Source organism: Babylonia areolata, chromosome 9 (genome assembly GCF_041734735.1).
Source record: "Babylonia areolata isolate BAREFJ2019XMU chromosome 9, ASM4173473v1, whole genome shotgun sequence".
NCBI lineage: Eukaryota > Metazoa > Mollusca > Gastropoda > Neogastropoda > Buccinidae > Babylonia > Babylonia areolata.
Window position 1 is genome coordinate 43,286,639 of NC_134884.1, and position 26,098 is coordinate 43,312,736.

Sequence of the window (26,098 nt, forward strand, 5' to 3'; positions counted from 1 at the left end):
AGAGAAAGAAAGTACAAAGCAAGGTACTTGTTTTGGAGACACGGCTCATTACAGTTCGCTAAGATTGTCATATATGATTGTGTGTCTGATGGAGAACTGTATCTGATGGTGGACTGTGTGTGTCTGATGGTGGACTGTTTGTGTCTGATGGTGGACTGTGTGTGTTGGATGGAGGACTGTGTGTGTCTGATGGAGGACTGTGTGTGTCTGATGGAGGACTGTGTGTGTGTCTGATGGAGGACTGTGTGTCTGATGGAGGACTCTGTGTGTCTGATGGTGGACTGTGTGTCTGATGGAGGACTGTGTGTCTGATGGAGGACTGTGTGTGTCTGATGGAGGACTGTGTGTCTGATGGAGGACTGTGTGTCTGATGGAGGACTGTGTGTGTCTGATGGTGGACTGTGTGTCTGATGGAGGACTGTGTGTCTGATGGAGGACTGTGTGTCTGATGAAGGACTGTGTGTCTGATGGAGGACTGTGTGTCTGATGGAGGACTGTGTGTCTGATGGTGGACTGTGTGTGTCTGATGGTGGACTGTGTGTGTCTGATGGAGGACTGTGTGTCTGATGGAGGACTGTGTGTCTGATGAAGGACTGTGTGTCTGATGGTGGACTGTGTGTCTGATGGAGGACTGTGTGTCTGATGGAGGACTGTGTGTGTCTGATGGAGGACTATGTGTGTCTGATGGAGGACTGTGTGTGTCTGATGGAGGACTGTGTGTGTCTGATGGAGGACTGTGTGTGTGTGTCTGATGGAGGACTGTGTGTGTGTCTGATGGAGGACTGTGTGTGTGTGTCTGATGGAGGACTGTGTGTGTGTGTCTGATGGAGGACTGTGTGTGTCTGATGGTGGACTGTGTGTGTCTGATGGAGGACTATGTGTGTCTGATGGAGGACTGTGTCTGATGGAGGACTGTGTGTGTCTGATGGAGGACTGTGTGTGTCTGATGGAGGACTGTGTGTCTGATGGTAGACTGTGTGTCTGATGGAGGACTGTGTGTATGTGTCTGATGGAGGACTGTGTGTGTGTGTGTGTGTGATGGAGGACTGTGTGTCTGATGGTGGACTTTGTGTGTCTGATGGAGGACTGTGTGTGTGTGTGTCTGATAGTCAACTGTGTGTCTGATGGTGGACTGTGTGTGTCTGATGGAGGACTGTGTGTGTCAGACGGAGGACTGTGTGTGTCTGATGGTGGACTGTGTGTGTCTGACAGAGGACTGTGTGTCTGATGGAGGACTGTGTGTGTCTGATGGAGGAATGTGTGTCTGATGGTGGACTGTGTGTCTGATGGAGGACTGTGTGTGCCTGACTGAGGACTGTGTGTCTGATGATGGACTGTGTGTCTGATGATGGACTCTGTGTGTCTGATGGTGGACTGTGTGTGTCTGATGGAGGACTGTGTGTGTCTGATGGTGGACTGTGTGTGTCTGACTGAGGACTGTGTGTCTGATGATGGACTGTGTGTCTGATGATGGACTCTGTGTGTCTGATGGTGGACTGTGTGTGTCTGACAGAGGACTGTGTGTGTCTGATGAAGGACTGTGTGTCTGACGGAGGACTGTGTGTCTGATGGAGGACTGTGTGTCTGATGAAGGACTGTGTGTCTGATGGAGGACTGTGTGTCTGATGAAGGACTGTGTGTCTGATGAAGGACTGTGTGTCTGATGGAGGACTCTGTGTGTCTGATGGAGGACTCTGTGTGTGTGTCTGATGGAGGACTGTGTGTCTGATGGTGGACTGTGTGTCTGATGATGGACTGTGTGTCTGATGGAGGACTGTGTGTGTGTGTCTGATGGAGGACTGTGTGTCTGACGGTGGACTATGTGTGTCTGATGGTGGACTTTGTCTGATGGAGGACTGTGTGTGTGTGTGTCTGATAGTCGACTGTGTGTCTGATGGTGGACTATGTGTGTCTGATGGTGGACTTTGTGTGTCTGATGGAGGACTGTGTGTGTGTGTGTCTGATAGTGGACTGTGTGTGTTGGATGGAGGACTGTGTGTCTGATGGAGGACTGTGTGTCTGATGATGGACTGTGTGTCTGATGGAGGACTGTGTGTGTCTGACGGAGGACCGTGTGTCTGATGGAGGACTGTGTGTCTGATGATGGGCTGTGTGTCTGATGATGGACTGTGTGTCTGATGGAGGACTGTGTGTCTGATGATGGACTGTGTGTCTGATAGAGGACTGTGTGTCTGATGGATGACTGTGTGTGTCTGATGATGGACTGTGTGTGTTGGATAGAGGACTGTGTGTGTCTGATGATGGACTGTGTGTGTCTGATGGAGGACTGTGTGTCTGATGATGGACTGTGTGTCTGATGAAGGACTGTGTGTGTCTGATGGAGGACTGTGTGTCTGATGGAGGACTGTGTGTGTCAGACGGAGGACTGTGTGTGTCTGATGGTGGACTGTGTGTGTCTGACAGAGGACTGTGTCTCTGATGGAGGAATGTGTGTCTGATGGAGGAATGTGTGTATGTGTCTGACGGAGGACTGTGTGTCTGATGGTGGACTCTGTGTGTCTGATGGTGGACTGTGTCTGTCTGATGATGTACTGTGTGTCTGATGGTGGACTATGTGTGTCTGATGGTGGACTGTGTGTGTCTGATGGAGGACTGTGTGTCTGATGATGGACTCTGTGTGTCTGATGATGGACTGTGTGTCTGATGATGGACTGTGTGTCTGATGGAGGATTGTGTGTGTCTGATGGAGGACTGTGTGTGTCTGATGGTGGACTGTGTGTGTCTGATGATGGACTGTGTGTCTGATGATGGACTGTGTGTCTGATGGAGGATTGTGTGTGTCTGATGGAGGACTGTGTGTGTCTGATGGTGGACTGTGTGTGTCTGATGGAGGACTGTGTGTCTGATGGTTGACTGTGTGTCTGATGGAGGACTATGTGTGTCTGATGGTGGACTGTGTGTGTCTGACAGAGGACTGTGTGTGTCTGATGAAGGACTGTGTGTCTGATGATGGACTGTGTGTCTGATGATGGACTGTGTGTGTCTGATGAAGGACTGTGTGTCTGATGGTGGACTGTGTGTCTGATGATGGACTGTGTGTCTGATGAAGGACTGTGTGTCTGATGGAGGACTCTGTGTGTCTGATGGAGGACTCTGTGTGTGTCTGATGGAGGACTCTGTGTGTGTCTGATGGAGGACTCTGTGTGTCTGATGGAGGACTGTGTGTGTGTGTCTGATGGAGGACTGTGTGTGTGTGTCTGATGGAGGACTGTGTGTCTGACGGTGGACTATGTGTGTCTGATGGTGGACTTTGTCTGATGGAGGACTGTGTGTGTGTGTGTCTGATAGTCGACTGTGTGTCTGATGGTGGACTATGTGTGTCTGATGGTGGACTTTGTGTGTCTGATGGAGGACTGTGTGTGTGTGTGTCTGATAGTGGACTGTGTGTGTTGGATGGAGGACTGTGTGTCTGATGGAGGACTGTGTGTCTGATGATGGACTGTGTGTCTGATGGAGGACTGTGTGTGTCTGACGGAGGACCGTGTGTCTGATGGAGGACTGTGTGTCTGATGATGGGCTGTGTGTCTGATGATGGACTGTGTGTCTGATGGAGGACTGTGTGTCTGATGATGGACTGTGTGTCTGATAGAGGACTGTGTGTCTGATGGATGACTGTGTGTGTCTGATGATGGACTGTGTGTGTTGGATGGAGGACTGTGTGTGTCTGATGATGGACTGTGTGTGTCTGATGGAGGACTGTGTGTCTGATGATGGACTGTGTGTCTGATGAAGGACTCTGTGTGTCTGATGGAGGACTGTGTGTCTGATGGAGGACTGTGTGTGTCAGACGGAGGACTGTGTGTGTCTGATGGTGGACTGTGTGTGTCTGACAGAGGACTGTGTCTCTGATGGAGGACTGTGTGTCTGATGGAGGAATGTGTGTGTGTGTCTGATGGTGGACTCTGTGTGTCTGATGGTGGACTGTGTGTGTCTGATGATGTACTGTGTGTCTGATGATGGACTCTGTGTGTCTGATGGTGGACTCTGTGTGTCTGATGATGGACTGTGTGTCTGATGATGGACTGTGTGTCAGATGAGGATTGTGTGTGTCTGATGGAGGACTGTGTGTGTCTGATGGTGGACTGTGTGTGTCTGATGGAGGACTGTGTGTCTGATGGTTGACTGTGTGTCTGATGGAGGACTATGTGTGTCTGATGGTGGACTGTGTGTGTCTGACAGAGGACTGTGTGTGTCTGATGAAGGACTGTGTGTCTGATGAAGGACTGTGTGTCTGATGATGGACTGTGTGTGGACTATGTGTGTCTGATGGTGGACTGTGTGTGTCTGACAGAGGACTGTGTGAGTCTGATGAAGGACTGTGTGTCTGATGAAGGACTGTGTGTCTGATGATAGACTGTGTGTGTCTGATGGTAGACTGTGTGTGTCTGATGGAGGACTGTGTGTCTGATGGAGGACTGTGTGTGTCTGATGGTGGACTGTGTGTGTCTGACAGAGAACTGTGTGTGTCTGATGGAGGACTCTGTGTGTCTGATGGTGGCCTGTGTGTGTCTGATGGAGGATTGTGTGTCTGATGGTGGACTGTGTGTCTGATGGAGGACTGTGTGTCTGATGAAGGACTGTGTGTGTCTGATGGAGGATTGTGTGTCTGATGGTGGACTGTGTGTCTGATGGACTGTGTGTCTGATGAAGGACTGTGTGTCTGATGGTGGACTGTGTGTCTGATGGTGGACTGTGTGTCTGATGGAGGACTGTGTGTGTCTGATGGAGGACTCTGTGTGTCTGATGGTGGACTGTGTGTGTCTGATGGAGGACTGTGTGTCTGATGGAGGACTGTGTGTGTCTGATGGTGGACTGTGTTTGTCTGACAGAGGACTGTGTGTGTCTGATGAAGGACTATGTGTCTGATGGTGGACTGTGTGTGTCTGACAGAGGACTGTGTGTGTCTGATGGAGGACTGTGTGTCTGATGAAGGACTGTGTGTCTGATGGTGGACTGTGTGTCTGATGGAGGACTCTGTGTGTCTGATGGTGGACTGTGTGTGTCTGATGGAGGATTGTGTGTCTGATGGTGGACTGTGTGTCTGATGGAGGACTGTGTGTCTGATGAAGGACTGTGTGTCTGATGGTGGACTGTGTGTGTCTGACAGAGGACTGTGTGTGTCTGATGGTGGACTGTGTGTGTCTGATGGTGGACTGTGTGTCTGATGAAGGACTGTGTGTGTCTGATGGTGGACTGTGTGTGTCTGATGGTGGACTGTGTGTGTCTGATGGAGGATTGTGTGTCTGATGGAGGACTGTGTGTCTGATGGTGGACTGTGTGTCTGATGGAGGACTCTGTGTGTCTGATGGTGGACTGTGTGTGTCTGATGGAGGACTGTGTGTCTGATGAAGGACTGTGTGTCTGATGATGGACTGTGTGTCTGATGGTGGACTGTGTGTCTGATGGAGGACTGTGTGTCTGATGATGGACTGTGTGTCTGATGGTGGACTGTGTGTGTCTGACAGAGGACTGTGTGTGTCTGATGAAGGACTGTGTGTCTGATGAAGGACTGTGTGTCTGATGAAGGACTGTGTGTCTGATGAAGGACTGTGTGTCTGATGATGGACTGTGTGTCTGATGAAGGACTGTGTGTCTGATGAAGGACTGTGTGTCTGATGGAGGACTGTGTGTCTGATTATGAACTGTGTGTCTGATGAAGGACTGTGTGTCTGATGATGGACTGTGTGTCTGATGGAGGACTGTGTGTCTGATGAAGGACTGTGTGTCTGATGGAGGACTGTGTGTCTGATGGAGGACTGTGTGTCTGATGAAGGACTGTGTGTGTCTGATGGAGGACTGTGTGTCTGATGGAGGACTGTGTGTCTGATGGAGGACTGTGTGTCTGATGATGGACTGTGTGTCTGATGAAGGACTGTGTGTCTGATGGAGGACTGTGTGTCTGATGGTGGACTGTGTGTCTGATGATGGACTGTGTGTCTGATGATGGACTGTGTGTCTGATGGTGGACTGTGTGTGTCTGATGAAGGACTGTGTGTGTCTGATGAAGGACTGTGTGTCTGATGATGGACTGTGTGTCTGATGGAGGACTGTGTGTCTGATGAAGGACTGTGTGTGTCTGATGGAGGACTGTGTGTCTGATGGAGGACTGTGTGTGTCTGATGGAGGACTGTGTGTCTGATGAAGGACTGTGTGTCTGATGGAGGACTGTGTGTGATGGTGGACTGTCTGTGTCTGATGGACTGTGTGTGTCTGATGGAGGACTGTGTGTGATGGTGGACTGTGTGTGTCTGATGGAGGACTGTGTGTCTGATGATGGATGCCCTGTGCAGGTGATGCCAGGTGTGAACGCAGTGCTTAAGCACATGCGAGAGTTTACGAATGAAGTGATCAATGGACACTGGAAGGGCTACACCGGCAAATCCATCACGGATGTTGTCAACATTGGCATTGGAGGATCTGATTTGGTATTGCTGTTTGTATGGAAGGAAGGGAGGAATGTGTATCTGTGGTGTGTGTGTGTGTGTGTGTGTGTGGTATCTGTGTGTCTTGTCTTTCTCTGTGTGTGTGTCTAGATGCATAAGTGAATAGATGTAAATGTCATTGTGCCTATGTGGAGGACTGGAGGCAGGGGGTATGTGAGTGTGTGTGTTTGCACACCCAGACGTGCATGTATTTGTATATACATATTTAAACATTTAAAGTTATGTTTTTTTCCTTTATGTGCGTGCATGTGCGTGTAGATGGAGCGCATGAAGACTTGTTATCTTGCTTTAAAATGATACAGCACCTGCCATATTCTAAATATGTGTGTGTGTTTGCGTGTGTGTGTGTGTGTGTGTGTGTGTGTGTGCGTGTGTGTGTGTGATATATGTTACCTGACATGTTCAGATGTATGTGTGTGTGTATGAAATACAACACCTACACCATCTACCATGTTTCAGGTAGGGGTGTGTGTGTGTGTGCGCACGTGTGTGTGTGTAGATGGAGTGTTTGTGGGTGTGCTGATCTTGCTCTGAAATAATACAGCACATGCCACATTCCAGATGCCCAGCCACCACACATAGGACCCTGTGTATGAAAAAACAAAACAAAACATGAATGATGACCTTGCTTTTGGAACGAACTTCCTCTTTCGCTTCATCAGGTCTCAGCACTCAGCTCTTTCGAATCTGGCTTTGAAACCCACCTCTTTCCAGGATAGCCTTCCTCCCCTGCCTCTTCCTTGTCTTCAGTTTCTCAAGTTTAGAGTTATACTTGCATGTGGAAGACTGGTGTGAAAGTGCTTTGATTTGTCTCTGCAGAAGACTCAGCGCTATATAGATACTAATTATTAATATTAGTATTATGGTGAACTGTCTGTGTCGGGGCATGCAGGGCCCACTGATGGCGTCTGAAGCCCTGCGCGCCTACCAGATAGGTCCCAACACCCACTTCATATCCAACGTGGATGGCACCCACATGCAGGAGACGGTCAAGCGTCTGGACCCGGAGACCACGCTGTTCATCATTGCTTCCAAGGTGGGCGGGGAGGGGGCGCTGGGGGGGGGTAATACCAATAGGCTCTGCTGGGTGGATTTTTATCTTTGGTTTTTTGGTTTTTCTTTTTGTTTGGCTTTTTTTTTTGGGGGGGGTGTCTTCTCCTTTACTGAGTTAGGAGGCTAACATATAAATAAAAAACATTCTGTTTAGGGTCGGTGGAGGATTTGGAGAATATTAAGACCTTATGATGTCAAAATTTGCTTTTCTATCGGTTTCGTTTTTTGTTTTCATTCTGTTGTTGTTATTTTTTGTGTGTGTTTAGGTGTGACAGTTTTTTTGTTTTGGGTTTGGTTTTTTTTGTTATTTGTTTCCTCTTCAAATGTAATTGGAAGAATTACTGAAAAAATGTCTGCTTTTTTTCATTGCTCGCTGCGGAATCTTAATAGATAACTACCAAATCTTTCACTGGCAGATCGTAAGGATTTGGGGAGTATTGGTATACTGTGATGTCTCTTTTTCTTTTTTTTTATCTAACTAAGGAGGTTTAATAGATAATTCGGCTTAAGGATTTGAGGAGTGTTATGGTACTGCAATGTCAGATTTCTTTTTTCCATTTTTCTTTTTTCGTTGTCGTCTTCTTCATTGAGTGAGTAGGCTAATGGATAACAGGCAAACCTTTGACAGGGGGGGTGGCAGGTATCAGATTTATAGGGATTGTGAGAATGTTATAATGCCAGATTTCTTTTCTTTTTCTGTCTGGGAAGGTTTAATAGATAATTGGAAAAACTTCCACTGGGGTAAGGATGTCAGGAAGTGTTAGGGTGTTGTGATGTCAAACAGACAGTTGTGTGCATGTACTTTCTTTAGTTATTATAAAGGAATTTCAAAGTAAGAGCAACCTGTGTTCTTATTTTCAAGCTGTGTTTGTCTCTCTTGGGCATAGCAGGTAATAATGATAATAGCAATAATAGTAATAATGATAATGATCCTGATTTTTATTCTCTGTTTGATGAAACGATAACCATTCAGGAAGGAATGGAAGTTTAAAAGAAAACAACTGGTTCAAATGAAAATGTGAGATAAAGACACATGAAAGGTTTTGGTGTGGTGGATGTTTGTATCTGTTTATTTTTGTGTGTCTGTCTTTTTGTTGTTGTTGTTGTTGTAGTTGTTGTTTTTTAAAGTAGGCAATGATTATGTGGAAGAATATATAGATTTCTGAGAAAATTAGGAAGTTTGTAAAACAGTTGCATGGATCAAATTGTTGCAGAGCACTGGTAGTAACTGTGAAAGTCAAAAGATATAATGTAGGTTGTGCTGCGCATAGCATTTCGTGACTGGTGTCCTGGATGTGTCGGCAGACCTTCACCACACAGGAGACCATCACCAATGCCAACTCTGCCAAGGAGTGGTTCTTGAGCCATGCCCAAAATGTGAGATTTGTTTCTCTCTCTCTCTCTCTCTCTCTCTCTCTCTCTCTCTCCTCTCTCTTCCACTTTTCACAGTTTCCTTTTTTCAGTAGTTTTGGGCTCTTCATTAACCACTTTAGTGCCAGAGAATTTTGTAAAAATTGCTCTCCCCTTGCCAGGGAATTTTGAGGATTCAGGGGTAATAAATCACAAAAAAATTGGAGCACAAAAGCTATGGTCGATACAGAAAGAAAGTAAACATTTTTTTGTGAAGGAAAATGAATGTAGATTATGCTTTTGGGCTTTTTTTTCCAAATTAGGTGATTGTAGGTAATTGTTCAGGCATGTAAAGTCCAGATAATAATTTTTTTGTGCAACAAAAAAGTCTATTTCCACCTCTACATAATAACATTCATAAAGAAAAGAAACAAAATACAGCTTGAAATAGCATGCTTATTGTCAGATTATACCTGTACCTACAGACATGTAAGTAAATCACTGTCCCAACAATAACAAAGGTGGGTGAAGTCAACGTAAAAGGTCAATCACAGTCTCAGAAACTGAGATGGCAAGCTTTTTGACAGCAAAGAGCATTTGCAAGTGAGAGGGTGAAGTTATTTGATGACGTTCACTCCTTTCAAGTTGCACATGGGCTGATTAAAGTGTCTGTTGTGCATCGGGCTTGCCACCTCTTGAAACAAGTCAACCGTCCGATTCAGCTAAAAAAAAGCATTAAAAACAAAAAGCACGTGTTTCACAGCCAGTGCAGGTTCAGGCCCTGTGTTTCATGAAAATTGTGGGTCATTGGCGGTTGTTGAATTCCTACGGTCTGCTTTGAAATGTGAGTACACTCTTCCCAAAAGCCACGCCCCCTTGATGACCTCTGGCTGGCATTCGACCTATCGTCTTACATCACTCTTCTCCCTCTCCTCCCCTTCTTCCAACGCCCGCTGCACATATTCTGTCAGTCATAGCCAGTTGTTCAAAAACGCTGTCTGATTGGATGGACGGACTGCATCACCATCAAATGGGCTGTCAGTTTCATCACTGTCGTCAATCGCCTTCGTTTTCAAACCAGTCATCAGACAAGAGAGATCCTTCTCCATCGCGAAAGCTGTCCATAATCACAAGCAGAGCTTTCAGAATTGTGTAAATCTTCTGACTGTGACTATCTGCTTTACTGGGCACAAGTTTTCAGTGCATTTTTTTGCACATGATTCAACCCCCTTTTCCACGCACGTATCACGTGGTCAGTTAGCAAATTATTATCAAGTAGAAAGGGGTCTTCTACCTGATGTATGTTCATTTAAATAGTATTTTTTTATAATCCAGACACATCAAGCTAACTGTTCAGAGTCTGTTTATGTGAATTGAAACAAACTCCAATAAAGGAAAAATTGGAACATATGCAGGACGTCAGTGGACGTCTTATAGGCACTATGGCAATACTTCTTGTAGGACGTCAGCTGACATTTTATAGGCACTCTACTGGTTAATATTCTTGGGTATGGGTTGGAGTGTTTGTCTAATGTTTGTGTGTGTGAGTGGTGATGCATTATTATAATATCATCAAGATGCTTGACTACATGTTTGTCATTTCCTCTGACTGAATGTTTGTCAGTTCCTTTGCATTGAACATCAAGATGCATAACTAAATGTTTATCATTTCTTCTGACTAAATGTTTGTCAGTTCCTTTACATTGAACATCAAGATGCATGACTAAATGTTTGTCATTTCTTCTGACTAAACGTTTGTCAGTTCCTTTACATTGAACATCAAGATGCATGACTAAATGTTTGTCATTTCCTCTGACTAAATGTTTGTCTGTTCCTTTACATTGAACATCAAGATGCATGACTAAATGTTTGTCATTTTTTCTGACTGAATGTTTGTCAGTTCCTTTGCATTGAACATCAAGATGCATAACTAAATGTTTGTCATTTCTTCTGACTAAATGTTTGTCAGTTCCTTTACATTGAACATCAAGATGCATGACTAAATGTTTGTCAGTTCCTCTGACTAAATGTCAGTTCCTTTACATTGAACATCAAGATGCATGACTAAATGTTTGTCATTTCCTCTGACTAAATGTTTGTCAGTTCCTTTACATTGAACATCAAGATGCATGACTAAATGTTTGTCAGTTCCTCTGACTAAATGTCAGTTCCTTTACATTGAACATCAAGATGCATGACTAAATGTTTGTCATTTCTTCTGACTAAATGTTTGTCTGTTCCTTTACATTGAACATCAAGATGCATGACTAAACGTATGTCATTTCCTCTGACTAAATGTTTGCCAGTTCCTTTACACTGAACATCAAGATGCATGACTAAACGTATGTCATTTCCTCTGACTAAATGTTTGTCAGTTCCTTTACATTGAACATCAAGATGCATGACTAAATGTTTGTCATTTCTTCTGACTAAATGTTTGTCAGTTCCTTTACATTGAACATCAAGATGCATGACTAAATGTATGTCAGTTCCTCTGACTAAAATGTTTGTCAGTTCCTCCAAGTAACTTCAAACCAAATTAGATGTCCTGTGATATCATTGTTTGAGTTGGTCATGCCTGGTAATGATTTTATAGGACCATGGGGGCTTGATAATGCAGTTTAAAGATCACAGCATTGTTATTCAGCCATATGACAATCCGCTCATTTGCACATGAATTGATGGAATGATTATTGTTTGGACCGTTAGTCAGAAATGGCATGTGGGGATCCTAAAAGCAGTTGGCCTCCAGTGTGCATAGTGTTGATTCATAGGCTGTACTGATACATTTACACATACTTTTGATACATACACAGTACTGGTGCATGAACAGTACTGGTGGGTATGTGCACTAATGCATGGATAGTACTGATGTACACAGTGCTAATGCATGGATAGTACTGATACATACATGTATGAACAGTACTAATGCATGGATAGTGCTGACGCACACATGTACACACATTACCAACATACAAACAGTACTGATAGATGTACACACAGTATTGACATGTAGACAGTTCCGATGCATGAACACACAAAACTTACATGCATGTACACACAGTACTAATACATGGACACACTGGAGGAAGGTGGCAGAATGGTTAAGACGCTTAGCTAACAATACAGAGAGTCCATGAGCGTGTGGGTTCGAATCCTGCTCTCACCCTTTCTCCCAAGTTTGACTGGAAAATCGAACTGAGCGTCTAGTCTTTCGGATGAGACGATAAAACAAGGTGCAGCACACACTTGGCGCACTGAAACAGAACCCATGGCAACGAGAGTGTTGTCCTCTGGCAAAATTATGTGAGAAAAGAAATCCACTCTGGTAGTTGCACAAATATATAAGCATGCACTCAAGACCTGACAAGCACGTTGGGTTATGCTGCTGTCAGGCATCTGCTTAGCAAGTGTGGTGTAACGTATATATATATAGATTTGTCAGAACGCAGTGACGCCTCCTTTGGTAACTGAACTGAACTGAACAGTACTGTTACACACAAGTCCACATAGACAGTGCTAAAGCACATGCACACTGCACTGTGGCAGAACCCTCCCACGGTGCTGATGAGACAAATGGTCAATGTGAATGTGGAGGTGATGGGGACAGTAGTACAACAGTTTACCGCTGAAGTTACGGAGGAGGAGGATTCAGATCCCCTGGTATCTGGTTCTGTTGGCGTTCTCTGATTCTGTGCTTTTTGCTGCTTTGCCTTGTGTGTTTGGAGTCTTGCACGTTCTGGAATGATTCATTTTGCAAGCAAAAGTGTTGCTTGTTGATCATTAATATATGTAAGTTAAACAGCATTAACTGGAAAAGTTGGTTTTCACAGGATGCAGAAAAATGGTGATCTTTTCGTTCGTGCCATTTCATATTGTTTGATTTGGATTGATGAGATATGTATTTCCTTTCTTGCTTTTTTTTTTTCTTTCTTTTTTTTTTTCCTTTTAATTTCTTTTCCAGTGTGGGGGTCATTTTGTTTTTGTTTAAAACAGCAAGGGGAGCTTCACTTTTGTCTTTGTGGCGACAACAGATGGTCTGTCTGGTGGTCACAAGGATTGAACGGCTTGAAGATGATCAGTAGTGATTCTGTCCTTTACCTTGATTTCAGGCACAAACGTCGCAGAAGCTGTTTGGGCATTTGCGCCTATTAATAAACATAACTGAATAGCATTGGCTGTTGTGAAAACCCAGTAGAAAACTGCAACACTAACAAGTTCTCTAAACTGTCTAGCATCCCAAGCATCCTTGTTGATGAGAATTTTCCGTCTGCAAATAGTGTACATCTCTTTGTTATTTATACCATTGGTCGGTTGTGATGCAGCTTGCAGTACAAGTTTGCAATGTTGGCTGTAGAAATTTCAGAATGGATGAAAATGATGAAATCGTTTTGACCTTGATAATGATGTGTACATCTCACAAGGTGGGAGACATGGTTTAGATCTTTGTAGTGGCTTGTTTGACACTTGCTGCACTGACAGTTCTGAAATCTCATGGCTGTGACATAGTGTGACTCTGAGATCAGAAAAAAACAGGCATGCAATGGTCTTGGGTTTGTTTTTGGTTTTTTGGGGGGGTGGGGGGAGGGGGGCAGGTTGTTTTTTGGTGGTGGTTTTTTTTAGGAGGGTGAGATACACAGAGATTTATTATATGTATGTGTGTGTGTCACACATGTGCAAGTTTGAGTTGCAAATGGGAAATGTTTTTCGTCCCTTCCTTTTTTTTTCTTTTTTTTCTTTTTTTTTTTTTTTTTTACAGTTCATTTGCATGTTGAGTTTGATAAGTTTGATTTTCCAGACATTTTTCTTTTTAAGGTGTCTTTGGTTTGAATGTCATCTTTTTCTTCTCTTTTTTTTTTATCCATTAAAGTTTCTTCTGAATTTCTTGTTTTCATTTAGTCTGACTTGGTTTGTTTTTTGTCACATACTTATTTGGTGTGTGTGAGTGTATGTATATGTATATATGTGTGTGTGTGTGTGTGTGTGTTAATATAATTGGGATTTGTGTATGTGACAGAGAGTGCTCTTACATGTGTGATGTGTTGTGGTATGCGTTTTTTTTTTTTTTGTTAATATTATTCTGTTTTTCTTTGGTTTTGTTTTTGTTTCTTTGAAAGCGGGTTTGAGACACATTAGAATAATACTGAGTGACAAATTGTGTTCCTGTCAGCATGTCAGTGATGGGTGACATCAGTTCTCTTCTGTTGTCCAGGCTTCCGCTGTGTCCAAGCATTTCGTGGCTCTCTCCACCAACAAGGTGAGTGACCAGTTTTTGCTGCTTCTCATTACTGGGGCGGTGTTGGTAGTGTTTTTGTTGTTTCTTTCTTTCTTTCTTTCTTTGTTGTTGTTGGGGTTGTTTGGTTTGATTTTTTTTTAATATGTCAACATTTTACAAAAAAATAAACTTTGGAAAGCAATGGAAGACATGTATAACAGAAAAAATACTCCTTACTGGTAGTTATTAGCATGGAGCTTGATTCCAGGATGCATAAGTTTGATTGAGAAGCAAACGCAACATTAATGTTTGTTGTTCGTTTGTTTCTGCATCAAATAGAGGAAAATGGTAAAAGACACTTTTTTCAGTTTTGTGTTATGATGATTTTTTTTTTAAGCGCATTGAATGTGCTATTGTTGAACTTGCAGATGAATTTTGACAATTCTTCTTCATTCGTGGGCTCCAGCTCCCACATTCACTCATATATACACAAGTTGGCTTTTACGTGTATGACTGTTTTTACCCCACCATGTAGGCAGCCATACTCCGTTTTCAGGGGTGTGCATGCTGGGTATGTTCTTGTTTTCATAACCCACCAAATGCTGACATGAATTACAGGATCTTTAACGTGCATATTTGATCTTCTGCTTGCGTATACACACGAAGGGGGCTCAGGCACAAGCAGGTCTGCACATATGTTGACCTGGGAGATCGGAAAAAGCTCCACCCATTACCCACCAGGCGCCGTTACCGAGATTGGAACCCAGGACCCTCAGAGTCCAACACTTTAACCACTTGGCTATTGCGCCCATCAATTTTGACAATAATTTAATTTGATACAGTGGACATGGATAGATGTAGGAAGTGCTTTGTAACATGCCATGTTTCTGATGTTTTCTTTGTGCCACTATCAACGCAGTGTCCCTCCGAGAAAAACAATGCATATAGTTGGAAGTGTATATACACAGACATATACACACACATGCAAATACACTGATATACACATATGTGCGCACCCTCCCTCACACACACTCAGATTCTTGAAAACATATGTACACACATACATACTCTCTCAAAAACACATACATGCCCACTCCCCTCCCCACCTCTGTCTGTCTGTCTGTCTGTCTGTCTCTCTCTCTCTCTCTCTCTCTCTCTCTCTCTCTCTCTCTCTCCACTCATATTTTATACTTGTGGGTATGTACAAGGAACTGCTTGTTCTGAAAAGAATGAACTTTCAGACCGGAGCTAGATCAGGTGAGAAATATTTCAGGTATACAGATGTGTGCAGGAAAAGTATGTTTAGGAGACTGTGAAATCGTTTTCATTTTCTCTGCAAATATCGGCTAGTATCATCAACATTTTCATGACAGCTTTTTTCATCATATTAGGGACTGTCTGAATGAAGTGTTTCGTTAAATTTTCTTTAACATGATGTGAATTGAACTAGATGTTTCCATACTTGGCTGCTTTCATGGTTGTGACAATGGATGTCTTGTGTGCGTGTTTGTTTCAGACTAAAGTGAAGGAATTTGGCATTGATGAGAAGAACATGTTTGAGTTCTGGGACGTGAGTATATTCTCCTCTTCTTTTTCTTCTTCTTCTTTTTTTTTTTTTTTTTTTTTTTTCCAAAGTAAACTTTTACTATGTATATGTTTAAAGTAGATTTTTCCTTGAATTTTAAGGTGTTTTCTACTCAACTCAGGAGGCTTTTTAGTCATATATCTTGTTACGATACTTGAGAGTAACATGCCAGAAAAAAGAGAAATCCACTTTTGGCCAGATGAAAGCAGTCTCTGGTGCATCCTGTGTATGACTTGGTTTTTTAATGTGAAGGGTGAAACAGAAAGTTTGCTGGAGTCCGGTTTAAACACCCCCTTTAATTACACATACTTAAGCATGACCTAACTAGTGCAGACTCCGGCAGGGGTCTGACATTCCTGTCCTGTGCAAACTACTATCCGCCTATGCGGAGAAAACGAAACTACGGCTGATAACCTCCCCTTTGTCCCACTGGCTAGTGCCCTCTTTTTCCGGCAGCCATTATGACTCGTGTTCCTGTGCTCTCCATACAGCTAACCCCCCCCCCCCCCCATTCCCCACTTCCCTTTTCCCAGCTTTTTCCACGTGAGCTGTCACTGTTTGATTCATCATCTAGTCTCCTGTTACTTTGCTTACCTAAGAAGACACAGGAGCTGGCAGTTCACATCACTAGCAGAGTCTTAACGCTATTGCCAGAGAGAACTTTGTTCCAGACCCATCTACCTCTGGTGCCAGACACCACAAACCCATCCACCTCTTCTTTCTGCTGATGACTCCCAGCACAAGCTGTGTGTGTGAGTGTGTGTGTGTGTGTGTGTGTGTGTGTGTCCTTGGTAGACTTTAGCATTGGCATTTTGTCGTGGTAACTGAAAGTTGGTGTTCGAACCAAACATGGCATGATGGCAGGTTTCAGTAAGACTGTGGTGTGGTGTCAGGTGGTAAAGGTGATGGCTTTGTTACAAAGTGAAATAAAAGTGGCAAATGTGTTAGTGTTGTGTACTTTCAGTGGGTCGGTGGTCGCTACTCCCTGTGGTCAGCCGTTGGAATGTCCATCGCTCTTCACATTGGTCAGTTTGTTTGTTCCTCTCTTCTGTGTTTGTCTTTCTTGGCCTTCTCTGTTTTTTACCCATCGTCATTCTTGCAGGCTGCCTCCTTTCACCACCACCTGTTTCCGCAGCTTTCGCTCTTTGTGTGGTTTCACTGCCTTGCCCAGTCAATCTGTGTGTGTGTGTATGTTTGTGTGTGTGTGTCTCTCTCTCTCTCTCTCTCTGTGCCATGTGCTGGCATGCTGGTGCAAACACACACATATGCACACACACACAGAAGCACAAAAGCACAAGCTTGGACACACATGTGCACATTTGCACACACACACACACATGCACGCATGCACAAAGGTGGTGTTGGCCTTATAGCTACCCACTTTGGTTCAGTTCAGTTACTCAAGGAGGCATCACTGCATTTGGACAAATCCATATATGCTACACCACAGTATGCTATTGCTAATCAGATGCCTGGTACATTTAATGTATTGGTTGGCAGCACGTTTGCATCAGCACCTTTGTGGCATAAAAAGATCATGAGTTTTGCCATTTGTGTGTACTGTATTATACTGAGAGAAAAAAGTGCTTCAGATAATTAGCCACATCCTCCAAATTTTTAAGAATTTCTGATTTAAACTCTACATAGTTTTTCAAGGAGGCGTCACTGTGTTCAGACAAATCCATGTGCACTACACCATCTGCTAGGAAGATGCTTGACAGCAGTATAACCCAGTACATTAGTGCATGCATATATATTTGTATAACTATCAAAGTGGATTTCTTCTACAGAATTTTATGAAAAGATGACTGCACATATGTTGCCATGGGTTCTTTTTTAGTGTGCCAAATACACAGAATATTGTCTCATTCAAATGACTAAATTGACTAGATGTTCAGTTTCATTTTCCAGACAAGCTAGCTTAAGTGCTCTGTTGATCTTCACCTTCTTGAATCCATCCTGTTCCTTCTATCCCCAGTGAGTTGTTTCGGAGCTATTTTTATTATGATTCATGGAAAAGCTTCATTTGAATTCACCGCCATAAACTTCATACCTACAGGCTCAGATGTCTACCTCAGTACGATAACAGTAGTGTTTCAACAGATAACTGCACATTAGGTGCACGGAATGATAAGGTATATGGTTTGAAGTTAAGGAAAAAAGTATCACCTTATCATCTATGAATTATGGTATATACTCATATTCATTTATGGTATATATTCATTATTATTATCAACATCACTTCAGCCTTTGTGCATGTATCAAGTTACATACTTTTGTGTGACAGGGATGGACAACTATGAACTACTGCTGAGTGGGGCCCATTTCATGGACAACCACTTCAAAACTGCCTGCATGGAGCATAATGTAGGATGGCATGTTCATGTCTGCTCAATGTGGGTGTCAGTGTGTCAGTTGTGCGTCTGTGCATGTGTGTATTTGTGTTTTTCATTTTGATATCTGTTCACATAGTGGGGTTTTAGACAAATGTGGGTTTCTGGATGTGGGTGAGAAAGAGAAGACAAAGACAGCAGTGAAAAGAGACTTAATGAGTGTATGCTTGTGTGTGTGTGTCAGTGTGTGCACTTATGCTGTCAGGTTGGTTTTCGTTCAAAGAGAACAAAAAACGTATTGTTCACTTAACATATGTTAAGAGATTTTTATATTTTGTGGCTTTTTGATTGTTGAATCCATTGCCTGCCTTGGGACATGAGACTTACATCCCATTTGTTGCACTGTTGTACACCTACAGGATGTAACTCTCACATCCAGTTTTCATCAGCAATTTACAGTTCTCAAGGGAAACGACCTGCTTTGTTTCTCCCTGTCTTCTACAATGCTTGAAGATTGTTTACATCCCTTGACTTGTATGGTCTGTACTGTATTACTCAAAGGCAGTGGGAAATTCCAAAGTCGCTTGCAGACATGGAAGGTCAAAATAGTGTTGTCTTGCATAGATCGATCTGGGATCATTTTTCGAAGCTTTCCAGCCCAAAAGTGGCTCAACAAATACTGAAAGATTACGGACAGTGAGGAAGAAAACCTTTGTAGTGGTGAGGGTGGTGATTCAGGTACAGATATGGTGTATGATGACAACAGTCACAACCCACTTCGTGACACAGTGAAAGCAACAGTGATGTCAGTTTTGTGCCTGAGACTGGTCAGTCTGCATCTGTATCACACCAGGAGTGACGGGCGCAATAGCCAAGTGGTTAAATCGTTGGACTGTCAAAATGAGGGTCCCGGGTTCGAATCACGGTGACGGTGACAGCGCCTGGTGGGTAAAGGGTGGAGATTTTTACGATCTCCCAGGTCAACATATGTGCAGACCTGCTAGTGTCTGAACCCCCTTCGTGTGTATATGCAAGCAGAAGATCAAATACGCACGTTAAAGATCCTGTAATCCATGTCAGCGTTCGGTGGGTTATGGAAACAAGAACATACCCAGCATGCACACCCCCGAAAACGGAGTATGGCTGCCTACATGGCGTGGTAAAAACGGTCATACACGTAAAAGCCCACTCGTGTGCATACGAGTGAACGCAGAAGAAGGAGGAGAAGATCACACCAAGAGTAAAGTAACGTTGAACATGAACCAGTTGCCAGCACAAGCGCTGTCACTCCACACGTGTAGCTTGAAAGGGAAGGGGGATGAGGAGAGTGGTGGTCAGTCAACCTCACCATCAGTGGGTGGAGGGAGGGGAAGGCACTTGGTCAGTCGGATGAGACGATAAACCATGGGCCACATGCACTCAGCAAAAACAAATTGGACTGGAAATCCTGAATTAATTGTGATGTCTAGAATTTTTAACCACTTGATATCATGGAAAGTTTCTTTGACTTGGATTTAAAACAACAATAACAACAGTTGAATAAAAGTATTATGATAACATTATAACCTAATTAAAGTACATTGTAGAAGCAATCTTCTTGCAAAATTTCAAGGATATATCTTTGTATTTGAGAAATTAGGGGAAGTTTTTTATGCACTTAGGTGGAAACCCTGAGTTTTTCTTCAGCTCAGAGGAATGACAAAATTGTTAAAACGTTCGGCAGGCAATCTTTCTGTATGAATGCTTTCCCTCCATACTTTTTTGTTGTTGCTTTACTAGGATCATGATCTGAACATTGTGACACTGGTGTGTGTGTGTGTGTGTGCATGTGCGTGTGCATTGTATTACAGCTGCCCATCATTCTGGCTCTGCTGGGTGTCTGGTATTCTAACTTCTACAAGGCCGAGACCTTCGCTATGCTGCCTTATGATCAGGTGACATTTGTGTGTGTGTGTTTGTGAGGGAAGGGTGGGGGATGCTTTGGGGGAAGGACATGTGTGTGTGTTGCTCTCTTGTCATTTGTCCTGCTCCTCGTTTTTTTCCCTTTCGTTTTTCTGCCCCATCATCTGTAACGTTACTCCCACGCTGCTCAGTCCAGGTTCCTCCATACTCGGCCACACCCGGGGTTCAGAGTCTCAGAGCCAACAGTTCACAGGAACTATTGGTGGTTTGGGGGATTTTTTTTTTTTCTTCTTTTTTTGATATTTTCATCTTCTTTCCCCTTTCCTTTTCATCTCTCCTTTCAGTTTGTTTGTTTTTGTGTTTTTGTTGGGGTTTTTTTTTTCCAAAGTTAACGTGATCTTAAACGTTTGGTGTGTCACCGCTTACTATGAACATTTCTTTTGATGGTCATCAGTGATTTCCATTTGTCATTTTCTTCCCTTTTTTTTTTTGTCATTTTTTTCTCTCTTTTTTTCAGTTTTGATAGGTCAGTATTTTACAAAGCATTGAACCTGGAAAGCAATAGAAAACACTTCAAAATTGCTCCTTTCTAGGGTTTGAGTTTGAGTTTGATTCTCAAATGTAAGGACAAGGAAAAAAAGAAAGAAAAACCGGAAAAAACAACAACAACAACAAAGCACACATTCTTGTTAAGAACATAGATAGGTAGACTGATAGACAGGTTGACAGACAGGGAGAAGGTAGACTGATAGACAGGTTGACAGACAGGGAGAAGGTAGACAGGTTGACAGACAGGGAGAAGGTAGACTGACAGACAGGTTGACAGACAGGGAGAAGGTAGACTGATAGACAGGTTGACAGACAGGGAGAAGGTAGACTGATAGACAGGTTGACAGACAGGGAGAAGGTAGACTGATAGACAGGTTGACAGACAGGGAGAAGGTAGACTGACAGACAGGTTGACAGACAGGGAGAAGGTAGACTGACAGACAGGTTGACAGACAGGGAGAAGGTAGACTGACAGACAGGTTGACAGACAGGGAGAAGGTAGACAGGTTGACAGACAGGGAGAAGGTAGACTGACAGACAGGTTGACAGACAGGGAGAACGTAGACTGACAGGTTGACAGACAGGGAGAAGGTAGACTGATAGACAGGTTGACAGACAGGGAGAAGGTAGACTGATAGACAGGTTGACAGACAGGGAGAAGGTAGACTGATAGACAGGTTGACAGACAGGGAAGAAGGTAGACTGACAGGTTGACAGACAGGGAGAAGGTAGACTGACAGACAGGTTGACAGACAGGGAGAAGGTAGACTGACAGACAGGTTGACAGACAGGGAGAAGGTAGACTGACAGGTTGACAGACAGGGAGAAGGTAGACTGACAGACAGGTTGAGAGACAGGGAGAAGGTAGACTGACAGACAGGTTGACAGACAGGGAGAACATAGACTGACAGGTTGACAGACAGGGAGAAGGTAGACTGATAGACAGGTTGACAGACAGGGAGAAGGTAGACTGATAGACAGGTTGACAGACAGGGAGAAGGTAGACTGACAGACAGGTTGACAGACAGGGAGAAGGTAGACTGACAGGTTGACAGACAGGGAGAAGGTAGACTGATAGACAGGTTGACAGACAGGGAGAAGGTAGACTGACAGGTTGACAGACAGGGAGAAGGTAGACTGATAGACAGGTTGACAGACAGGGAGAAGGTAGACTGACAGACAGGTTGACAGACAGGGAGAAGGTAGACTGACAGGTTGACAGACAGGGAGAAGGTAGACTGATAGACAGGTTGACAGACAGGGAGAAGGTAGACTGATAGACAGGTTGACAGACAGGGAGAAGGTAGACTGACAGGTTGACAGACAGGGAGAAGGTAGACTGACAGACAGGTTGACAGACAGGGAGAAGGTAGACTGATAGACAGGTTGACAGACAGGGAGAAGGTAGACTGATAGACAGGTTGACAGACAGGGAGATTGCACACAGATTGGATATTATCATTAAGTGTTGTCATTCATTCATTCATTATTTCCATTATTATTATTATTATTTGTTCGTGGGCTGCAACTCCCACGTTCACTCATATATACACAAGTGGGCTTTTATGTGTATGACTGTTTTTACCCTGCATGTAGGCAGCCATACTCCGTTTTCATGGAATTCATTTATTATGATCTTTTGCAAATGTCAAGGACATTAGTTATGGTAAATGAATATTGCATCCAGTGACAGTTGTGATGTGTGTGTGTGTGTGTTGCAGTACATGCACCGGTTCCCAGCCTACTTCCAGCAGGGTGACATGGAAAGCAATGGCAAATACATCACCCGCAGTGGGGGTCGGGTCTCCTACACCACGGGCCCCATCGTGTGGGGAGAGCCCGGCACCAATGGACAGCATGCCTTCTACCAGCTCATCCACCAAGGTATGACAAGCTGCTGTGCTGGCTTGTAAGGACCAGCTTTTTTTTGCTTTTTTTTTTTTTTGTTGTTGTTCAGCCCAAGTCTGACCTCTGTGTTTCATTGGCAGTATGCACCCTATCTCTGAAAACTGGATTCTGACCTCGGTGCCAGCTCTCACTCTTGACAACAAAACAGTGGTTGGGTAAGCTGGAGCTAGGCAACATCAAGCAGAGCTTTGCTGACACCCTGGAGGAACGCCTTGAGTCCACTGTGCTGGACAACCAGAATACGGAGGCAGCATGGGGCGCACTGCATGAGACGGTGTACAACACTGCCATGGAGTGCCTGGGGCCTTCTGCCAGGAAGCACAAAGACTGGTTTGATGAGAACTGCACTGAGATCAAGCAGCTGCTGGAAGACAAACGCCAAGCCTACAGAGCCCACATTGAAGATCCCAAGTCACAGTCAAAGAAAGACATACTGAAGAGCGCACGCAGCACCATCCAGCTGAAGCTGCGGCAGATGCAGGATTCCTGGTTGAGCAACAAAGCTGATGAGATCCAGGGCTTTGCAGACCGGAACGACATGAAGAACTTCTATAACGACCTGAAAGAAGCCTATGGTCCCACCACCTCCGGATCTGCTCCACTCCTCAGTGCTGATGATTCTACCCTAATCACTGACAAGGACGGGATCCTTGAGAGATGGGCTGAACACTTTGACAGCATACTGAACCGCCCTTCCACCATCAGTGAGGAAGCCATCGACAAAGCCCCTGGCTCAGACTCCATCCCAGCTGAGGTCTACAAAGAAGGTGATATGGCGCTGACTGAGAAGCTTCATCAGCTGTTCAAGCTCATCTGGCAGCATGATTTTGGCAAATAAAATTTCACTTAAATCTTATTTTCCTGGCAGCGAAAGGGTTAAAGGCAATAGTTACAAGAAAATGCCAGTCGAAATATGTGGTGCTGAACTGCAGAAGGGTGCTGTCCTTTGCAGCATCTTTTTTTGTTTTCTTTGATTTTTTTTTATTCCCGTGTTGGGTACAGTACATGTGTCATGTCCCTCTTGGTCCCCATCCCCCACTTATTTTTTTTACCTGTTTCAAGGAATGTAGAAAACAAAAGTGTTATCATGTTCAACCAGTTTCAGGGTGTTGGCAAATGCTGTGTTTCTGTGTGCAGGCACACGCATGGTCCCCTGTGACTTCCTGCTGCCAGTCAAAACCCACAACCCTGTGCGTAACGGCATCCATCAAGAGGTGGGTCTGCTGGCAGTGCCCGTGACTGGTGATAGTCATGATGATGATGATTGTGATGGTAGTGATGATATTGAATAGAATGATGGTAATGGTGATGATGATGATGGTGCTGATCAAAATGATGGTACTGATAAACAATGGTTATATTGATTGATGGTGGTGGTAGTGACCTTGAAGGGGATGATGATGCTGACAAAACCCTTGGCCTAGGTGCGTACCCTTGCTAGTGATCTGAGTCTTTAAACAGTGTGAACTGCTGACAAAATGTGAGGCTGTCTTGTGCCGACCTGACACTCTACTGATGTGTGCATTGATAGCTTGTGCTGACACTGTGCTATGTTGTGCCAGCACTGCGCCGTGTTTGTGCTGACTCTGCGCCGTGTTTGTGCTGACTCTGGGCTGTGGTGTGCTGACACTGCCATGTTTGTGCTGACTGCGCAGTGTTTGTGCTGACTCTGCGCCATGTTTGTGCTCACTCTGGGCTGTGGTGTGCTGACACTGTGCCATGTTTGTGCTGACTCTGGGCTGTGGTGTGCTGACACTGTGCCATGTTTGTGCTGACTCTGGGCTGTGGTGTGCTGACTCTGCGCCGTGTGGTGTGCTGACTCTGGGCTGTGGTGTGCTGACTCTGGGCTGTGGTGTGCTGACACTGCCATCTTTGTGCTGACGCAGTGCACTGATGTGTTGACACTGCCATGTTGGTGCTGACACTGTGCCATGTTTGTGCTGTGTTGTGCTGACACTGTGCCGTGTTGTGCTGACACTGTGCCGTGTGTGTGCTGACACTGTGCCGTGTTGTGCTGACACTGTGCCGTGTTGTGCTGAATCAGTGCCGTGTTGTGCTGACACTGTGCCGTGTTGTGCTGAACCAGTGCTGTGTTGTGCTGACACTGCCGTGTTGTGCTGACACTGTGCCGTGTTGTGCTGAATCAGTGGTGTGCTGTGCTGAATCAGTCTGTGTTGTGCTGACACTGTGCTGTGTTGTGCTGAATCAGTGCCGTGTTGTGCTGAATCAGTGCTGTGTTGTGCTGACACTGTTACGTGTTGTGACGTGTTGTGCTGAGACACTGTGCCGTGTTGTGCTGAATCAGTGGTGTGCTGTGCTGACACAGTGGTATGTTGCACCAACACAGAGCATGATGTCCTGTGTCCACCAGATCCTGGCGGCCAACTTCCTGGCCCAGACAGAGGCCCTGATGCACGGCAAGAGCAGTGAGAAGGCCAAAGAGGAACTGGAGAAGTCGGGCATGAGCCCTGACCAGGTGGCCAAGATCCTGCCTCACAAGGTACACTCTCCTCTGTCCTCACTGGGGGTGGGGCTAGGGGGTGGGGGGTTGGCGGCTAATAGAAAGTGAAAGGGGGGCCTTTGACTTTGCTCTGAAGAGTAGTTATTGTGTGGGTGGGTGGGTGGTGGAGAGAATTTCTTCAGTATTAAACATACACATTTTTCAGGAGATAATTTCTTCAGTATCAAACATGCACAATTTTCACCTTTTTTTGAGGGGTTAGGTTGGATTGTTGGGGACATGAGGAGGGGGGGTGGGGGGGCAGGGGAGGGAAGCATGCTACAAGGGCATGTCTTAGCATCATGCAGTGATTTGCAGTATTTTCATGTGGAGCTCAATTTGGTTAGGTTCTATATCTGACTGTTTTCAGGCTGTTTATCTGACAGGTTTGAGGATGTCTTTCTCCTGTTGCAGCCTCTGTGTGTCTGATGTGTGTGTGTGTTGATGACGGTTTTCATGTGTGCAGGTGTTTGAAGGCAATCGTCCCACCAACTCCATCATGTTCACCAAGCTGACACCTTTCATGCTGGGCGCATTGATTGGTATGAGGGACATTCATGTCTCCAACACGCATGCACTACCAGCACTTTGCGTACGCTCACACATGAGCATGTAGACAAGCATGCTGGCAGACACAAACACACACATGCATTCATGGAGGCATACACATACAGACGCATAAATGTATGAAATTAGGTAAATGGGTGTTTGATCATGTCTGTGTTCTGTCTGCCTTCCTTAGAAGTTCAGATGTTTTTGGTTTGATCTTGTGCTCGGTACTGCTGGTTTTCTTTGTATCTCACTGTGGTTTTTGCCGTCATCTGTTCTTTTTATCCACTTTTCCTTGAAACCAGATCTTGTCATTCATGGTGACAAAGTGCAGTGAATGTGTGGGTGTTACTATTCAGGGATATTCCGGACATACCAGTGACAAACTATATTTCAGTACAGCCATTGGTCATAACTGTTTATAAACTGTATTTTGATGCACATTTTGATCATACATTTCTTTTTAGTAACCAGTATGTACCAGTGACAGTAGATTTTGATGCATACATTGGTCATATCCATAAGAGATGACAGTCATAACTTATTGTCCACAAAACCCCAGAAATATCAGTACCAGTGACAAAGTAACATGGACTGTACAACTGGTTTTTAGACTCACTTGTGTAAACAAATTGAGTCTATGTTTTAACCCGGTGTTCGGTTGTCTGTGTGTGTGTCTGTGTGTCCGTG

The 26,098-nt window shown here is 44.4% G+C and overlaps 1 protein-coding gene across 1 annotated transcript in view; it reads left to right on the forward strand.

Moving 5' to 3' along the window:
- LOC143285487 (glucose-6-phosphate isomerase-like) overlaps positions 1–26,098 on the forward strand; it is a 39,389-nt gene that overhangs the window by 9,535 nt on the left and 3,756 nt on the right. The window contains exons 4-15 of the mRNA XM_076592812.1: positions 6,312–6,446; positions 7,357–7,500; positions 8,823–8,894; positions 14,080–14,124; positions 15,599–15,652; positions 16,632–16,692; positions 17,955–18,034; positions 19,851–19,934; positions 22,173–22,335; positions 23,497–23,573; positions 24,731–24,859; positions 25,326–25,401. Coding sequence (XP_076448927.1) covers positions 6,312–6,446; positions 7,357–7,500; positions 8,823–8,894; positions 14,080–14,124; positions 15,599–15,652; positions 16,632–16,692; positions 17,955–18,034; positions 19,851–19,934; positions 22,173–22,335; positions 23,497–23,573; positions 24,731–24,859; positions 25,326–25,401 — 1,120 coding nt within the window. The remainder of the gene's footprint in view (positions 1–6,311; positions 6,447–7,356; positions 7,501–8,822; positions 8,895–14,079; positions 14,125–15,598; positions 15,653–16,631; positions 16,693–17,954; positions 18,035–19,850; positions 19,935–22,172; positions 22,336–23,496; positions 23,574–24,730; positions 24,860–25,325; positions 25,402–26,098) is intronic.